The sequence below is a fragment of the Oncorhynchus kisutch genome, linkage group LG18, assembly GCF_002021735.2.
Source record: "Oncorhynchus kisutch isolate 150728-3 linkage group LG18, Okis_V2, whole genome shotgun sequence".
NCBI classification, from domain to species: domain Eukaryota; kingdom Metazoa; phylum Chordata; class Actinopteri; order Salmoniformes; family Salmonidae; genus Oncorhynchus; species Oncorhynchus kisutch.
This window is the reverse complement of record NC_034191.2, coordinates 10,939,621-10,956,924: the sequence shown is the minus strand read 5'-3', so window position 1 is coordinate 10,956,924 and position 17,304 is coordinate 10,939,621. Positions and strand designations below refer to the sequence as shown.

The 17,304-nt window shown below is 45.1% G+C and overlaps 1 protein-coding gene across 1 annotated transcript in view; it reads left to right on the top strand.

The window, feature by feature from the left end:
• Positions 1 to 17,304, top strand: part of LOC109909615 (ventricular zone-expressed PH domain-containing protein-like) — a 231,597-nt gene that overhangs the window by 206,096 nt on the left and 8,197 nt on the right. Inside the window, 1 exon segment of the mRNA XM_031795382.1 lies at positions 10,397 to 10,533. Within this exon segment, the coding sequence (XP_031651242.1) occupies positions 10,397 to 10,533 (137 nt within the window).

Here is a 17,304-nt window from a genome sequence, read left to right as displayed (position 1 = left end):
TAGTGAAAGTGTCTGCTATTCATTTGATTGAAGACCTGGGCCTTGTCTTGGAACACATTTTTACAAATCTGGACATGTTGGGAGAAGCAAAGCAGCTGGTCCTGGTTTTGTAATGGCATGTTTTAATGTTCCTGGTTGTAATTCTGTTCCTCTGTACCAGCCATACAGGGCATTCGGAAAGTATTCAGGCCCCTTGACTTTTTCCACATTTTGTTATGTTACAGACTTATTCTAAAATTTATACAATTGTTTAAAAATCAAAACTGATATATGACATTTACATAATTATTCAGACCCTTTACTCAGTACTTTGTTGAAGCACCTTTGGCAACGATTACAGCCTTGAGTCTTCTTGGGTATGATGCTACAAGCTTGGCACACCTGTATTTGGGGAGTTTCTCCCATTATTCTCTGCAGATCCTCTCATGCTCTGTCAGGCTGGATGGGGAGCCTCGCTGCACGGCTATTTTCAGGTCTCTCCAGAGATGTTCGATCGTTTTCAAGTCCGGGCTCTGGCTGGGCCACTCAAAGATGTTCAGAGACTTGTCCCGAAGCCACTCCTGCGTTGTCATCTTTCTAAAAACCTGTTTTAAGGCTGTAATATCACAAAATGTGGAAAAAGTCAAGGGGTCTGAATACTTTCCGAATTCACTGTATGTACTGTACCACCTGGTCCAGCAGTCACTGGGAAGCTTTGGGCCCTAGGGTTGTAGGCCTTGTTCTCCACTGGGAAGCTTTGGGCCCTAGGGTTGTAGGCCTTGTTCTCCACTGGGAAGCTATGGGCCCTAGGGTTGTGGGCCTTGTTCTCCACTGGGAAGCTTTGGGCCCTAGGGTTGTAGGCCTTGTTCTCCACTGGGAAGCTTTGGGCCCTAGGGTTGTAGGCCTTGTTCTCCACTGGGAAGCTTTGGGCCCTAGGGTTGTAGGCCTTGTTCTCCACTGGGAAGCTATGGGCCCTAGGGTTGTAGGCCTTGTTCTCCACTGGGAAGCTTTGGGCCCAAGGTGTGTAGGCCTTGTTCTCCACTGGGAAGCTTTGGGCCCTAGGGTTGGAGGCCTTGTTCTCCACTGGGAAGCTTTGGACCCAAGGTTTGTAGGTCTTGTTCTCCACTGGGAAGCTTTGGGCCCTAGGATTGTAGGCCTTGTTCTCCACTGGGAAGCTTTGGGCCCTAGGGTCGGAAGCCTTGTTCTCCACTGGGAAGCTTTGGGCCCTAGTGTCGGAGGCCTTGTTCTCCACTGGGAAGCTTTGGGCCCACTAGAATAAAACACACGATGACTGATGTCTCCTTTCAATCCCCCTTTCTTTGTTTTTCCTCCAACATTTACTACGGTATGAACGAGGTTTACTGTTTCCTGCCGATCTCTCCCAAATGACTGCCATAACCACAAACAGACAAACATTGTCTGACAAACATTGTCATTCAGCTTAGGAAATGTAAAATGTGTAAGCAATGGAGGTGACCTATACAAGCAAACGAACAGTGGGCTTGGAGGAGATGGTGTGGTGCACAGATGCTCTGGAGGTCCTCCTTGGTTGCAATGACTTACACACACACACACATACGCACGCACACACACGCACTCACACACACACACACACACACACACACACACACACACACACACACACACACACACACACACACACACACACACACACACACACACAGTCAAACAAATAGAAATATGCACATGCATACATAGTGTAGCAATAATAATGTGATTTTGACTCATACAGATTCTAGGTCATACAGTGAGTCACTTGGACCAGGAGGACTGTAATGGTATGATGATGTCCAGAGGAATCTGAGGTATCTAAACTCCAGTACCAACTGATGGCCAGATCTTCTCTGTAGTACATCTGCTCTGGGTTATCTCAGCTGTACTGGTTATTGAAGTTCATCCCTCTAAACCCTGGAGAGAGATGAGCATTCAATTCCACTGAATGCTCAACAAATCTTGTCATTGTAAAAACCACACACATTCCATAGTCTCCCACTGCAACACGTCTAGGTGTTTGTCGTAATACACTTCCAAGCTGAATCAAAGCTTGATGACGAGATGGTTATATTAGCTGTGTAGTGTTAGTGCAAAAAAAACGAAATGTGCACCCAGGTGGGGCCCCTGGACCGAGTTTGGTAGGGATTTTAGAGCCTCTAACCCTGGTAATCTGACTGGTAAATTTAGAGCCTCTAACCCTAGTAATCTGACTGGGAAATGTAGAGCCTCTAACCATGTTAATCTGACTGGTAAATGTAGAGCCTCTAACCCTGGTAATCTGACTGGTAAATTTAGAGCCTCTAACCCTGGTAATCTGACTGGGAAATGTAGAGCCTCTAACCATGTTAATCTGACTGGTAAATGTAGAGCCTCTAACCCTGGTAATCTGACTGGTAAATTTAGAGCCTCTAACCCTGGTAACTGACTGGTAAATTTAGAGCCTCTATCCTTGGTCATCTGACTGGGAGATTTAGAGCCTGCAACACTCATAATCTGACTGGGAAATGTAGAGCCTCTAACCCTGGTAATCTGACTGGGAAATGTAGAGCCTCCAACCCTCATAATCTGACTGGGAAATGTAGAGCCTCTAACCCTGGTAATCTGACTGGGAAATTTAGAGTCTCTAACCCTGGTGATCTGACTGGTAAATGTAGAGCCTCTAACACTCGTAATCTGACTGGTAAATGTTGAGCTTCACACCCTGGTAATCTGACTGGTGAATTTAGAGCCTCTAACCCTGGTAATCTGACTGGTCAATTTTGAGCCTCTAACCTTGGTAATCTGACTGGGAAATTTAGAGCCTCTAACCCTGGTAATCAGACTGGTAAATTTAGAGCCTCTAACCCTGGCAATCTGACTGGTAAATTTAGAGTCTCTAACCCCCTCATAATCTGACTGGTAAATTTAGAGCCTCTAACCCCCTCATAATCTGACTGGTAAATTTAGAGTTTAAAACCCTGGCAATCTGACTGGTAAATTTAAAGCCTCTAACCCTGGTAATCTGACTGGGAAATTTAAAGCCTCTAACCCTGGTAATCTGACTGGAAAATTTAGAGCCTCTAACCCTGGTAATCTGACTGGGAAATTTAGAGTTTAAAACCCTGGCAATCTGACTGGAAAATTTAGAAGCTTTAACCCTGACAATCTGACTGGTACATTTAGAGTTTATAACACTGGTAATCTGACTGGTCAATTTAGAAGCTTTAACACTGGCAATCTGACTGGTCAATTTAGCAGCTTTAACACTGGTAATCTGACTGGTACATTTAGAGTTTATAACACTGGTAATCTGACTGGTACATTTAGAGTTTATAACACTGGTAATCTGACTGGTAAACTCGTGGTTTTTTGCAAATCCAATTAGATTTTTTGTTGTTGAAATGACATGGAAACAACGTTGATTCAACCAGTTTTTGCCTAGTAGGACTGAATACGTTTTGGCTACCTTTCTTTTGACAGGGGAATTTCAACACACTGTGTGTGGAGCCAAGCTTTCCACTGAAGCAGCGATCTTAGGAGCTAGAAGCAGAGCTACCATTTCTGTCAGCCACATTTGAGTTACAGTGCCTTGCGAAATTATTCGGCCCCCTTGAACTTTGCGACCTTTTGCCACATTTCAGGCTTCAAACATAAAGATATAAATCTGTATTTTTTTGTGAAGAATCAACAACAAGTGGGACACAATCATGAAGTGGAACGACATTTATTGGATATTTCAAACTTTTTTAACAAATCAAAAACAGAAAAATTGGGCGTGCAAAATTATTCAGCCCCCTTAAGTTAATACTTTGTAGCGCCACCTTTTGCTGCGATTACAGCTGTAAGTCGCTTGGGGTATGTCTCTATCAGTTTTGCACATCGAGAGACCGAAAAATTTTCCCATTCCTCCTTGCAAAACAGCTCGAGCTCAGTGAGGTTGGATGGAGAGCATTTGTGAACAGCAGTTTTCAGTTCTTTCCACAGATTCTCGATTGGATTCAGGTCTGGACTTTGACTTGGCCATTCTAACACCGGGATATGTTTATTTTTGAACCATTCCATTGTAGATTTTGCTTTATGTTTTGGATCATTGTCTTGTTGGAAGACACATCTCCGTCCCAGTCTCAGGTCTTTTGCAGACTCCATCAGGTTTTCTTCCAGAATGGTCCTGTATTTGGCTCCATCCATCTTCCCATCAATTTGAACCATCTTCCCTGTCCCTGCTGAAGAAAAGCAGGCCCAAACCATGATGCTGCCACCACCATGTTTGACAGTGGGGATGGTGTGTTCAGGGTGATGAGCTGTGTTGCTTTTACGCCAAACATAACATTTTGCATTGTTGCCAAAAAGTTCAATTTTGGTTTAATCTGACCAGAGCACCTTCTTCCACATTTTTGGTGTGTCTCCCAGGTGGCTTGTGGCAAACTTTAAACGACACTTTTTATGGATATCTTTAAGAAATGGCTTTCTTCTTGCCACTCTTCCATAAAGGCCAGATTTGTGCAATATACGACTGATTGTTGTCCTATGGACAGAGTCTCCCACCTCAGCTGTAGATCTCTGCAGTTCATCCAGAGTGATCATGGGCCTCTTGGCTGCATCTCTGATCAGTCTTCTCCTTGTATGAGCTGAAAGTTTAGAGGGACGGCCAGGTCTTGGTAGATTTGCAGTGGTCTGATACTCCTTCCATTTCAATATTATCGCTTGCACAGTGCTCCTTGGGATGTTTAAAGCTTGGGAAATCTTTTTGTATCCAAATCCGGCTTTAAACTTCTTCACAACAGTATCTCGGACCTGCCTGGTGTGTTCCTTGTTCTTCATGATGCTCTCTTCGCTTTTAACGGACCTCTGAGACTATCACAGTGCAGGTGCATTTATACGGAGACTTGATTACACACAGGTGGATTGTATTTATCATCATTAGTCATTTAGGTCAACATTGGATCATTCAGAGATCCTCACTGAACTTCTGGAGAGAGTTTGCTGCACTGAAAGTAAAGGGGTTGAATAATTTTGCACGCCCAATTTTTCTGTTTTTGATTTGTTAAAAAAGTTTGAAATATCCAATAAATGTCGTTCCACTTCATGATTGTGTCCCACTTGTTGTTGATTCTTCACAAAAAAATACAGTTTTATATCTTTATGTTTGAAGCCTGAAATGTGGCAAAAGGTCGCAAAGTTCAAGGGGGCCGAATACTTTCGCAAGGCACTGTAGCAGGCATGTGCAGAACTCAGATTAGATAGAACTCTGTGTCTTCTTTGTGGTAGTTCTATTTTTTACAGTTGTGTCACACACTAGTCTCCTGCGTGGCACAGTCTCTTTGTGTGTGTTCCAGGCTAGTGTTCTGTTCTAGAACCCAGGGAGGATTGAGAGTTCTGTGCCCGTGAAAGGCTGTTCCTGTGTGGGAGTGGAGAAGCCAGACTGGGCCTGTGTGTATGTGGTAATGGTTAGAGTCTCTCTATGACTCAGGCCTCCTGTTTTACTCATCGCTATACAGACAAAGGGCCACTTTGTTTGGTTCTGGACCAGGCTGGCTCTGGTAAATTGGCCCAGAGTACCAGTGTCGCCTAGAGTCATACACCCACACACCCCAAACACACACACACACGCACACACACACACACACACCGAAGCACACACACACACACACCGACACACACACACACACACGCACACGCACAAACACACACCGACACACACACACACACACACACACACACACACACTAAACTAAACCAAACCACACACAGGAAACCAGACCAGATAAACACAAGAGAGAGACAATGTGGGCAGAGTGTAACTAATCGGACCAGACATTGAGCCAGTGTGTATCTGTGTGTTAGTTTGGGTACGTGTGTGTCTGTGTGTGTGTGTGTGTGTGTGTGTGTGTGTGTGTGTGTGTGTGTGTGTGTGTGTGTGTGTGTGTGTGTGTGTGTGTGTGTGTGTGCGTGTGTGTGTGTGTCTCCAGACCCCAGGCGTTCTGTCCTGTTCTGATGCCAGTATACCAGGATGTGATATTCTTCCCACACGCTCAAGCACACATTCCTGTTACATGACTTACTGAGTCAACTTACATTAATCAATGTGAAAACATGCAGGAGATAAACATGTTAAACTAGCCATTATTACCAAACAGTCCCTGTCCTCTCTGTGACATTATTACCAAACAGTCCCTGTCCTCTCTGTGCCATTATTACCAAACAGTCCCTGTCCTCTCTGTGCCATTAATACCAAACAGTCCCTGTCCTCTCTGTGCCATTATTCCCAAACAGTCCCTGTCCTCTCTGTGCCATTATTACCAAACAGTCTCTGTCCTCTCTGTGCCATCATTACCAAACAGTCCCTGTCCTCTCTGTGCCATTATTACCAAACAGTCCCTGTCCTCTCTGTGCCATTATTACCAAACAGTACCTGTCCTCTCTGTGCCATTATTACCAAACAGTCCCTGTCCTCTCTGTGCCATTATTACCAAACAGTCCCTGTCCTCTCTGTGCCATTATTACCAAACAGTCCCTGTCCTCTCTGTGCCATTATTACCAAACAGTCCCTGTCCTCTCTGTGCCATTACTACCAAACAGTCCCTGTCCTCTCTGTGCCATTAATACCAAACAGTCCCTGTCCTCTCTGTACCATTATAACCAAACAGTCCCTGTCCTCTCTGTGTCATTATTACCAAACAGTCCCTGTCCTCTCTGTGCCATTATTACCAAACAGTCCCTGTCCTCTCTGTGCCATTAATACCAGACAGTCCCTGTCCTCTCTGTGCCATTATTCCCAAACAGTCCCTGTCCTCTCTGTACCATTAATACCAAACAGTCCCTGTCCTCTCTGTACCATTAATACCAAACAGTCCCTGTCCTCTCTGTGCCATTGTTACCAAACAGTCCCTGTCCTCTCTGTGCCATTATTACCAAACAGTACCTGTCCTCTCTGTGCCATTAATACCAAACAGTCCCTGTCCTCTCTGTGCCATTATTACCAAACAGTCCCTGTCCTCTCTGTGCCATTAATACCAAACAGTCCCTGTCCTCTCTGTGCCATTATTACCAAACAGTCCCTGTCCTCTCTGTGCCATTATTACCAAACAGTCCCTGTCCTCTCTGTGCCATTATTACCAAACAGTCCCTGTCCTCTCTGTGCCATTAATACCAAACAGTCCCTGTCCTCTCTGTGCCATTATTACCAAACAGTCCCTGTCCTCTCTGTGCCATTATTACCAAACAGTCCCTGTCCTCTCTGTGCCCCTTTGGTTTCAGCAGCGGGGGACTGAGAGGAAATGGCGGCTCATGGTCACATGGTTCTATTTGGGGTGGTGAAGGGACACTTATGGTCACTCAAATATGTGTGTGTGTGTGTGCGTGTGTGTGTGCGTGCGTGTGTGTGTGTGCATGTGTGTGTGTGCGTGCGCGTGTGTGTGTGTGTGTGCGTGTGTGTGTGCGTGCGTGTGTGCGTACGTGCGTGCGTGTGTGTGTGTGCATGCGTGTGTGTGTGTGCGTGTTTGTTGAACAACATAGAGAGTGAGAGTGACAGCAGAGATAGGAGGAGACTGCATTAATGGGTGTATGTCCTTAGCCTGTGGTTAATTTGTAACATGAGTAAAGCTGCAGTTCGTCTGTTTGCCTTGACTAAGTGGATGGTCGGGCTGCTGTTATACCTGATGCTAATCAACAATGAGCTATAGTTTGAACTGGTGCCATTTCTTCTCATGTAGCTGTGCCTCTCAGTCTAGAAGTTCTGTACGGCTGTGATCTCTCTGTCCAAAATAAGTTTGAAGACCAATTACTGCATGCTGTTTTCTATTTCAGACAGAGCCATGCATGAACTAAATAGATGGTTCTGATCCCTCTTGTTTAGTGCTAGACAATACAAAACAGCAGGCAGGTATTAAACACATAAGGAAGGGGATATACATCACATTGGGATGGAATAGGCCTACTGGGCTGTTCCTGGGAATATAGACCAGACTGAAGATGAGAGGAAGGGGATATACATCACATTGGGATGGAATAGGCCTACTGGGCTGTTCCTGGGAATATAGACCAGACTGAAGATGAGAGGAAGGGGATATACATCACATTGGGATGGAATAGGCCTACTGGGCTGTTCCTGGGAATATAGACCAGACTGAAGATGAGAGGAAGGGGATATACAGCACATTGGGATGGAATATGCCTACTGGGCTGTTCCTGGGAATATAGACCAGACTGAAGATGAGAGGAAGGGGATATACATCACATTGGGATGGAATAGGCCTACTGGGCTGTTCCTGGGAATATAGACCAGACTGAAGATGAGAGGAAGGGGATGTACACCTGAAGTGGGAAGTTTACATACACTTAGTTTGGAGTCATTAAAATGTTTTTTTCAAACACTCCACAAATCTTGTTAACAAACTATAGTTTTGGCAAGTCGGTTAGGACATCTACTTTGTGCATGACACAAGTAATTTTTCCAACAATTGTTTACAGACAGGTTATTTCACTTATAATTCACTGTATCACAATTCCATGGATCAGAAGTTTACATACACTAAGTTGACTGTGCTTTTAAACAGCTTGGAAAATTCCAGAAAATTATGTCATGGCTTTAGAAGCTTCTGATGTACCTGTGGATGTATTTCAAGGCCTATCTTCAAACTCAGTGCCTCTTTGCTTGACATCATGGGAAAATCAAAAGAAATCATCCAAGACCTCATAAAACAATTTGTAGACCTCCACAAGTCTGGTTCATCCTGTGGGAGCAATTTCCAAACGCCTGAAGGTACCACGTTCATCTGTACCATCAATAGTATGCACGTGCAAACACCATGGGACCACGCAGCAATCATACCGCTCAGGAAGGAGACGCAGGAAGGAGAACAACAGGAAAGGACCTTGTGAAGATGCTGGAGGAATCAGGTACAAAAGTATCTATATCCACAGTAAAACGAGTCCTATATCGACATAACCGGAAAGACCGCTCAGCAAGGAAGAAGCCACTGCTATAAAACCAACATTAAAAAAAGCCAGACTACGGTTTGCATCTGCACATTGTGACAAAGATCGTACTTTTTGGAGAAATGTAATCTGGTCTGATGAAACAAAAATAGAACTGTTTGGCCATAATGACCATCGTTATGTTTGGAGGAACAAGGGGGAGGCTTGCAAGCCGAAGAACACCATCCCGACTGTGAAGCATGGGGGTGGCAGCATCATGCTGTGGGGGTGCTTTGCTTCAGGAGGGACTGGTGCACTTCACAAAATAGATGGCATTATGGGAGGGAAAATTATGTGGATATATTGAAGCAACATCTCAAGACATCAGTCAGGAAGTTAAAGCTTGGTCGCAAATGGGTCTTCCAAATGGACAATGACCCCAAACATACTTCCAAAGTTGTGGAAAAATGGCTTAAGGACAACAAAGTCAAGGTATTGGAGTGGCCATCACAAAGCCCTGACCTCAATCCCATAGAAAATGTGAGGGCAGAACTGGAAAAGCGAGTGCCAGGAAGGAGGCCTACAAACCTGACTCAGTTACACCAGCTCTGTCAGGGGGAATGGGCCAAAATTCATGCAACTTATTTTGGGAAGCTTGTGGAAGGCTACCCGAAACGTTTGGCCCAAGTTAAACAATTTAAAGGCAATGCTACAAAATACTAATTGAGTGTATGTAAACTTCTGACCCACTGGGAATGTGATGAAAGAAATAAAAGCTTTCTCTACTATTATTCTGACATTTCACATTCTTAAAATAAAGTGGTGATTCTAAGTGACCTGAGAAAGGGAATTTTTACTATGATTAAATGTCAGTTTAAATGTATTTGGCTAAGGTGTATGTAAACTTCCGACTTCAGCTGTAGTATCTACATTTATATTCAGCCTCGATTTTCAATCATCACGTCTTCCTGTTAGTTTATTTTGTGGCTCCAAGGGCACAGTGGGTTGGAGCAGGGTGCTTGTGGGTTTGATTCCCACGTTGGAGCCGGATGCTTGTGGGTTTGATTCCCACGTTGGGGCCGGATGCTTGTGGGTTTGATTCCTACATTGGGGCCGGATGCTTGTGGGTTTGATTCCCACGTTGGAGCAGGGTGCTTGTGGGTTTGATTCCCACATTGAGGCCGGGTTCTTGTGGGTTTGATTCCGACGTTGGAGCCGGGTGCTTTTGGGTTTGATTCCCACGTTGGAGCCGGGTGCTTAAGGGGTGGATTCCCACGTTGGAGCAGGGTGCTTGTGGGTTTGATTCCCACATTGGAGCCGGGTGCTTGTGGGTTTGATTCCCACGTTGGAGCCGGGTGCCTGTGGGTTTGATTCCCACGTTGGAGCCCCGGATGCTTGTGGGTTTGTTTCCCACATGGCTACATACTCTCCATAAGCAGGTGGTAACATTGAGTGGTTGTGAATCACAACTGATTGAGCGTTATGTTGTTTTGATTTGTCTCTCCAGTGGTGAACGAGGATGGCCAGCCGCTGATAGAGGGGAAACTGAAGGAGAAGCAGGTTCGCTGGAAGTTCATCAAACGCTGGAAGACTCGCTACTTCACCCTGGCAGGAAACCAACTCCACTTCCGGAAGGGAAAATCAGTATGTATCCCTTTCACACTTAGACTTTAGCTGTTCAAGTCAAATGTCCTCTCGGGAACAATAAAGTATATCATATCATATACACAGTGGCATAAAGTACTTGAGTAGAAATACTTTCAAGTACTCTTTAAGTAGTTTTGGAGGGTATTTGTAATTTACTTTACTATTTTTATTTTTGACAACTTTTACTTTTACTTTACTACATTCCTAAAGAAAATAATGTACTATTTAATCCCTACATTTTCCTTGACACCCAAAAGTACTCATTACATTTAGTACTAAACTAAACACACATGCTTCATTTGTAAATGATGTCTGAGTGTTGGTGTCACGCCTTGGTCTTAGTATTTTGTGTTTTCTTTAATTATTTGGTCAGGCCAGGGTGTGACATGGGTTATTGTGGTGTGTTTTTGTCTTAGGGGTTTTGTGGGGTGTCTACGTAGTCTATGGCTGCCTGAGGCGGTTCTCAATCAGAGTCAGGTGATTATCGTTGTCTCTGATTGGCAGAGTGTTTTCGTAGGTGATTGTTCCTGTCTTTGTGTTTGCACCAGATAGGGCTGTTTCGGTTTTCATTATTTCATTTCGTTAGTTTTGTAGTTTCTGTATGTATAGGTTTTCCTTCATTAAAATATATCATGAATCATCATCACGCTGCATTTTGGTCCGATCCTTGTTCTACCTCTTCGTCAGAGGAGGAGATAGAAGAGAGCCGTAACAGTTGGAGTGTGCCCCTGGCTATCGGTAGATTTTTTTAGGAAGCTCTCCACTGTGTTTTAACGATACAAATCCCTCCTAATCAGTGTTTGATTCTGACTTACTTTGAGGTTTAAGGTCATTGGACTTTACAGCAGAAATAATTATTGTGCAAAGTGAAAAAGTGTTGCCTAATCAGAACCATTGAGAAAACAGTACCGTAAAACAATGTGTTGAGGTCACGTAGTCATCAGAAAGCCCATGAGTCATGATCATGTTTTATCCTGCTGTTGGTGTATGTAGTGTGGGTGTGTGGGTAGTGTTGGTGTGTGGGTAGTGTTGGGGTGTGGGTAGTGTTGGTGTGTGGGTAGTGTTGGTGTGTGGGTAGTGTTGGTGTGTGTGTAGTGTGGGTGTGTGGGTAGTGTTGGTGTGTGGGTAGTGTTGGGGTGTGGGTAGTGTTGGGGTGTGGGTAGTGTTGGTGTGTGGGTAGTGTTGGTGTGTGGGTAGTGTTGGTGTGTGGGTAGTGTTGGTGTGTGTGTAGTGTTGGGGTGTGGGTAGTGTTGGTGTGTGGGTAGTGTTGGGGTGTGGGTAGTGTTGGGGTGTGGGTAGTGCTGGTGTGTGGTAGCGTTGGGGTGTGGGTAGTGTTGGTGTGTGGGTAGTGTTGGTGTGTGTGTAGTGTTGGTGTGGGTAGTGATGGTGTGTGGGTAGTGTTGGTGTGTGGGTAGTGTTGGTGTGTGTGTAGTGTTGGTGTGGGTAGTGTTGGTGTGTGGGTAGTGTTGGTGTGTGTGTAGTGTTGGTGTGGGTAGTGTTGGTGTGTGGGTAGTGTTGGGGTGTGGGTAGTGTTGGGGTGTGGGTAGTGTTGGTGTGTGGGTAGTGTTGGGGTGTGGGTAGTGTTGGTGTGTGGGTAGTGTTGGGGTGTGGGTAGTGTTGGTGTGTGGGTAGTGTTGGTGTGTGTGTAGTGTTGGTGTGGGTAGTGTTGGTGTGTGGGTAGTGTTGGTGTGTGGGTAGTGTTGGTGTGGGTAGTGTTGGTGTGTGGGTAGTGTTGGTGTGTGTGTAGTGTGGGTGTGGGTAGTGTTGGTGTGTGGGTAGTGTTGGTGTGGGTAGTGTTGATGTGTGGGTAGCATTGGGGTGTGGGTAGTGTTGGTGTGTGGGTAGTGTTGGTGTGTGTGTAGTGTTAGTGTGGGTAGTGTTGGTGTGTGGGTAGTGTTGGTGTGTGTGTAGTGTTGGTGTGGGTAGTGTTGGTGTGTGGGTAGTGTTGGTGTGTGGGTAGTGTTGGTGTGGGTAGTGTTGGTGTGTGGGTAGTGTTGGGGGTGTGGGTAGTGTTGGGGTGTGGGTAGTGTTGGTGTGTGGGTAGTGTTGGTGTGTGGGTAGTGTTGGGGTGTGGGTAGTGCTGGTGTGTGGGTAGTGCTGGTGTGTGGGTAGTACTGGTGTGTGGGTGGTGTTGGTATGTGGGTAGTGCTGGTGTGTGGGTAGTGCTGGTGTGTGGGTAGTACTGGTGTGTGGGTAGTGTTGGTATGTGTGTAGTGTTGGCTTATTGTTACTCAATGTTGTTAAATAATAGAGAGAGAGAGAGAGAGAGAGAGAGAGAGAGAGAGAGAGAGAGAGAGAGAGAGAGAGAGAGAGAGATTTAATCCAGATGAATGATGTGGACATATCTTCTGAGGACTCTCTGACTTCTTCAATTCAAAACTCTGCTTTGTATTCTCCAGGCTTTAACAAATATTGAGATATTGGGGAACAAATGTAAATGGTTGAAAGGAAAAGTGAAATTGAGCTCTCTTGCCCAAGACAATCTACATTGTAATTTAACCAACAGTTCCTCCCTCACCACAGCTGTTTAAAGCCACAAATTGGACCCCCTCTTTGTCTCTTGTTTTCTCAACTCAATCTTGCCGTGCCAATAACTCAGTTCCACATCACCTCTAAGCTATCCACTAACCTATACCACTAACCTGTACCACTAACCTGTACCACTAACCTGTACCACTAACCTGTTCCACTAACCTGTACCACTAACCTATACCACTAACCTATACCACTAACCTATAACCCTAACCTGTACCCCTAACCTATACCCCTAACCTATACCCCTAACCTATACCCCTCACCTATACCACTAACCTATATTCCTAACCTATAGCACTAACCTATACCCCTAACCTATACCCCTAACTTATACCCCTAACCTATACACTAACCTATACCAGTAACCTATACCCCTAACCTATACCCCTAACCTATACCCCTAACCTGTATCAAATCAAATCAAATGTATTTATATAGCCCTTCGTACATCAGCTGATATCTCAAAGTGCTGTACAGAAACCCAGCCTAAAACCCCAAACAGCAAGCAATGCAGGTGTAGAAGCACGGTGGCTAGGAAAAACTCCCTAGAAAGGCCAATACCTAGGAAGAAACCTAGAGAGGAACCAGGCTATGTGGGGTGGCCAGTCCTCTTCTGGCTGTGCCGGGTGGAGATTATAACAGAACATGGCCAAGATGTTCAAATGTTCATAAATGACCAGCATGGTCGAATAATAATAAGGCAGAACAGTTGAAACTGGAGCAGCAGCACAGTCAGGTGGAAGTTGAAACTGGAGCAGCAGCATGGCCAGGTGGACTGGGGACAGCAAGGAGTCATCATGTCAGGTAGTCCTGGGGCATGGTCCTAGGGCTCAGGTCAGTTGAAACTGGAACAGCAGCATGGCCAGGTGGACTGGGGACAGCAAGGAGTCATCATGTCAGGTAGTCCTGGGGCATGGTCCTAGGGCTCAGGTCCTCCGAGAGAGAGAAAGAAAGAGAGAAGGAGAGAATTAGAGAACGCACACTTAGATTCACACAGGACACCGAATAGGACAGGAGAAGTACTCCAGATATAACAAACTGACCCCAGCCCCCCGACACATAAACTACTGCAGCATAAATACTGGAGGCTGAGACAGGAGAGGTCAGGAGACACTGTGGCCCCATCCGAGGACACCCCCGGACAGGGCCAAACAGGAAGGATATAACCCCACCCACTTTGCCAAAGCACAGCCCCCACACCACTAGAGGGATATCTTCCACCACCAACTTACCATCCTGAGACAAGGCTGAGTATAGCCCACAAAGATCTCCGCCACGGCACAACCCAAGGGGGGGGCGCCAACCCAGACAGGATGACCACAACAGTGAATCAACCCACTCAGGTGACGCACCCTCTCCAGGGACGGCATGAGAGAGCCCCAGCAAGCCAGTGACTCAGCCCCTGTAATAGGGTTAGAGGCAGAGAATCCCAGTGGAAAGAGGGGAACCGGCCAGGCAGAGACAGCAAGTGCGGTTCGTTGCTCCAGAGCCTTTCCGTTCACCTTCCCACTCCTGGGCCAGACTACACTCAATCATATGACCCACTGAAGAGATGAGTCTTCAGTAAAGACTTAAAGGTTGAGACCGAGTTTGCGTCTCTGACATGGGTAGGCAGACCGTTCCATAAAAATGGAGCTCTATAGGATAAAGCCCTGCCTCCAGCTGTTTGCTTAGAAATTCTAGGGACAATTAGGAGGCCTGCGTCTTGTGCCCGTAGCGTACGTGTAGGTATGTACGGCAGGACCAAATCAGAGAGATAGGTAGGAGCAAGCCCATGTAATGCTTTGTAGGTTAGCAGTAAAACCTTGAAATCAGCCCTTGCTTTGACAGGAAGCCAGTGTAGAGAGGCTAGCCCTGGAGTAATATGATCAAATTTTTTGGTTCTAGTCAGGATTCTAGCAGCCGTATTTAGCACTAACTGAAGTTTATTTAGTGCTTTATCCGGGTAGCCGGAAAATAGAGCATTGCAGTAGTCTAACCTAGAAGTGACAAAAGCATGGATACATTTTTCTGCACCATTTTTGGACAGAATATTTCTGATTTTTGCAATGTTACGTAGATGGAAAAAAGCTGTCCTCGAAATGGTCTTGATATGTTCTTCAAAAGAGAGATCAGGGTCCAGAGTAACGCCGAGGTCCTTCACAGTTTTATTTGAGACGACTGTACAACCATTACGATTAATTGTCAGATTCAACAGAAGATCTCTTTGTTTCTTGGGACCTAGAACAAGCATCTCTGTTTTGTCCGAGTTTAATAGTAGAACGTTTGCAGCCATCCACTTCCTTATGTCTGAAACACATGCTTCTAGCGAGGGCAATTTTGGGGCTTCACCATGTTTCATTGAAATGTACAGCTGTGTGTCATCCGCATAGCAGTGAAAGTTTACATTATGTTTTCGAATAACATCGCCAAGAGGTAAAATATATAGTGAAAACAATAGTGGTCCTAAAACGGAACCTTGAGGAACACCGAAATTTACAGTTGATTTGTCAGAGGACAGACCATTCACAGAGACAAACTGATATCTTTCCGACAGATAAGATCTAAACCAGGCCAGAACATGTCCGTGTAGACCAATTTGGGTTTCCAATCTCTCCAAAAGAATGTGGTGATCGATGGTATCAAAAGCAGCACTAAGGTCTAGGAGCACGAGGACAGATGCAGAGCCTCGGTCCGATGCCATTAAAATGTCATTTACCACCTTCACAAGTGCCGTCTCAGTGCTATGATGGGGTCTAAAACCAGACTGAAGCATTTCGTATACATTGTTTGTCTTCAGGAAGGCAGTGAGTTGCTGCGCAACAGCCTTCTCTAAAATTTTTGATTGGAATGGAAGATTCGATATAGGCCGATAGTTTTTTACATTTTCTCGGTCAAGGTTTGGCTTTTTCAAGAGAGGCTTTATTACTGCCACTTTTAGTGAGTTTGGTACACATCCAGTGGATAGCGAGCCGTTTATTATGTTCAACATAGGAGGGCCAAGCACAGGAAGCAGCTCTTTCAGTAGTTTAGTTGGAATAGGGTCCAGTATGCAGCTTGAAGGTTTAGAGGCCATGATTATTTTCATCATTGTGTCAAGAGATATAGTACTAAAACACTTGAGCGTCTCTCTTGATCCTAGCTCCTGGCAGAGTTGTGCAGACTCAGGACAACTGAGGTTTGGAGGAATACGCAGGTTTAAAGAGGAGTCCGTAATTTGCTTTCTAATAATCATAATCTTTTCCTCAAAGAAGTTCATGAATTTATCACTGCTAAAGTGAAAGTCATCCTCTCTTGCGGAATGCTGCTTTTTAGTTAGCTTTGCGACAGTATCAAAAAGGAATTTCGGATTGTTCTTATTTTCCTCAATTAAGTTAGAAAAATAGGATGATCGAGCAGCAGTAAGGGCTCTACGGTACTGCACGGTACCGTCCTTCCAAGCTAGTCGGAAGACTTCCAGTTTGGTGTGGCGCCATTTCCGTTCCAATTTTCTGGAAGCTTGCTTCAGAGCTCGGGTATTTTCTGTGTACCAGGGAGCTAGTTTCTTATGAGAATTTTTTTTTGTTTTTAGGAGTGCAACTGCATCTAGGGTATTGCGCAAGGTTAAATTGAGATCCTCAGTTAGGTGGTTAACTGATTTTTGTCCTCTGGCGTCCTTGGGTAGGCAGAGGGAGTCTGGAAGGGCATCAAGGAATCTTTGTGTTGTCTGTGAATTTATAGCACGACTTTTGATGTTCCTTGGTTGGGGTCTGAGCAGATTATTTGTTGCAATTGCAAACGTAATAAAATGGTGGTCCGATAGTCCAGGATTATGAGGAAAAACATTAAGATCCACCACATTTATTCCATGGGACAAAACTAGGTCCAGCGTATGACTGTGACAGTGAGTGGGTCCAGAGACATGTTGGACAAAACCCACTGAGTCGATGATGGCTCCGAAAGCCTTTTGGAGTGGGTCTGTGGACTTTTCCATGTGAATATTAAAGTCACCAAAGATTAGAATATTATCTGCTATGACTACAAGGTCCAATAGGAATTCAGGGAACTCAGTGAGAAATGCTGTATATGGCCCAGGAGGCCTGTAAACAGTAGCTATAAAAAGTGATTGAGTAGGCTGCATACCACTAACCTATACCCCTAACCTATACCACTAACCTATACCACTAACCTATACCCCTAACCTATACCACTAACCTATACCCCTAACCTATACCCCTAACCTATACCACTAACCTATATTCCTAACCTATACCC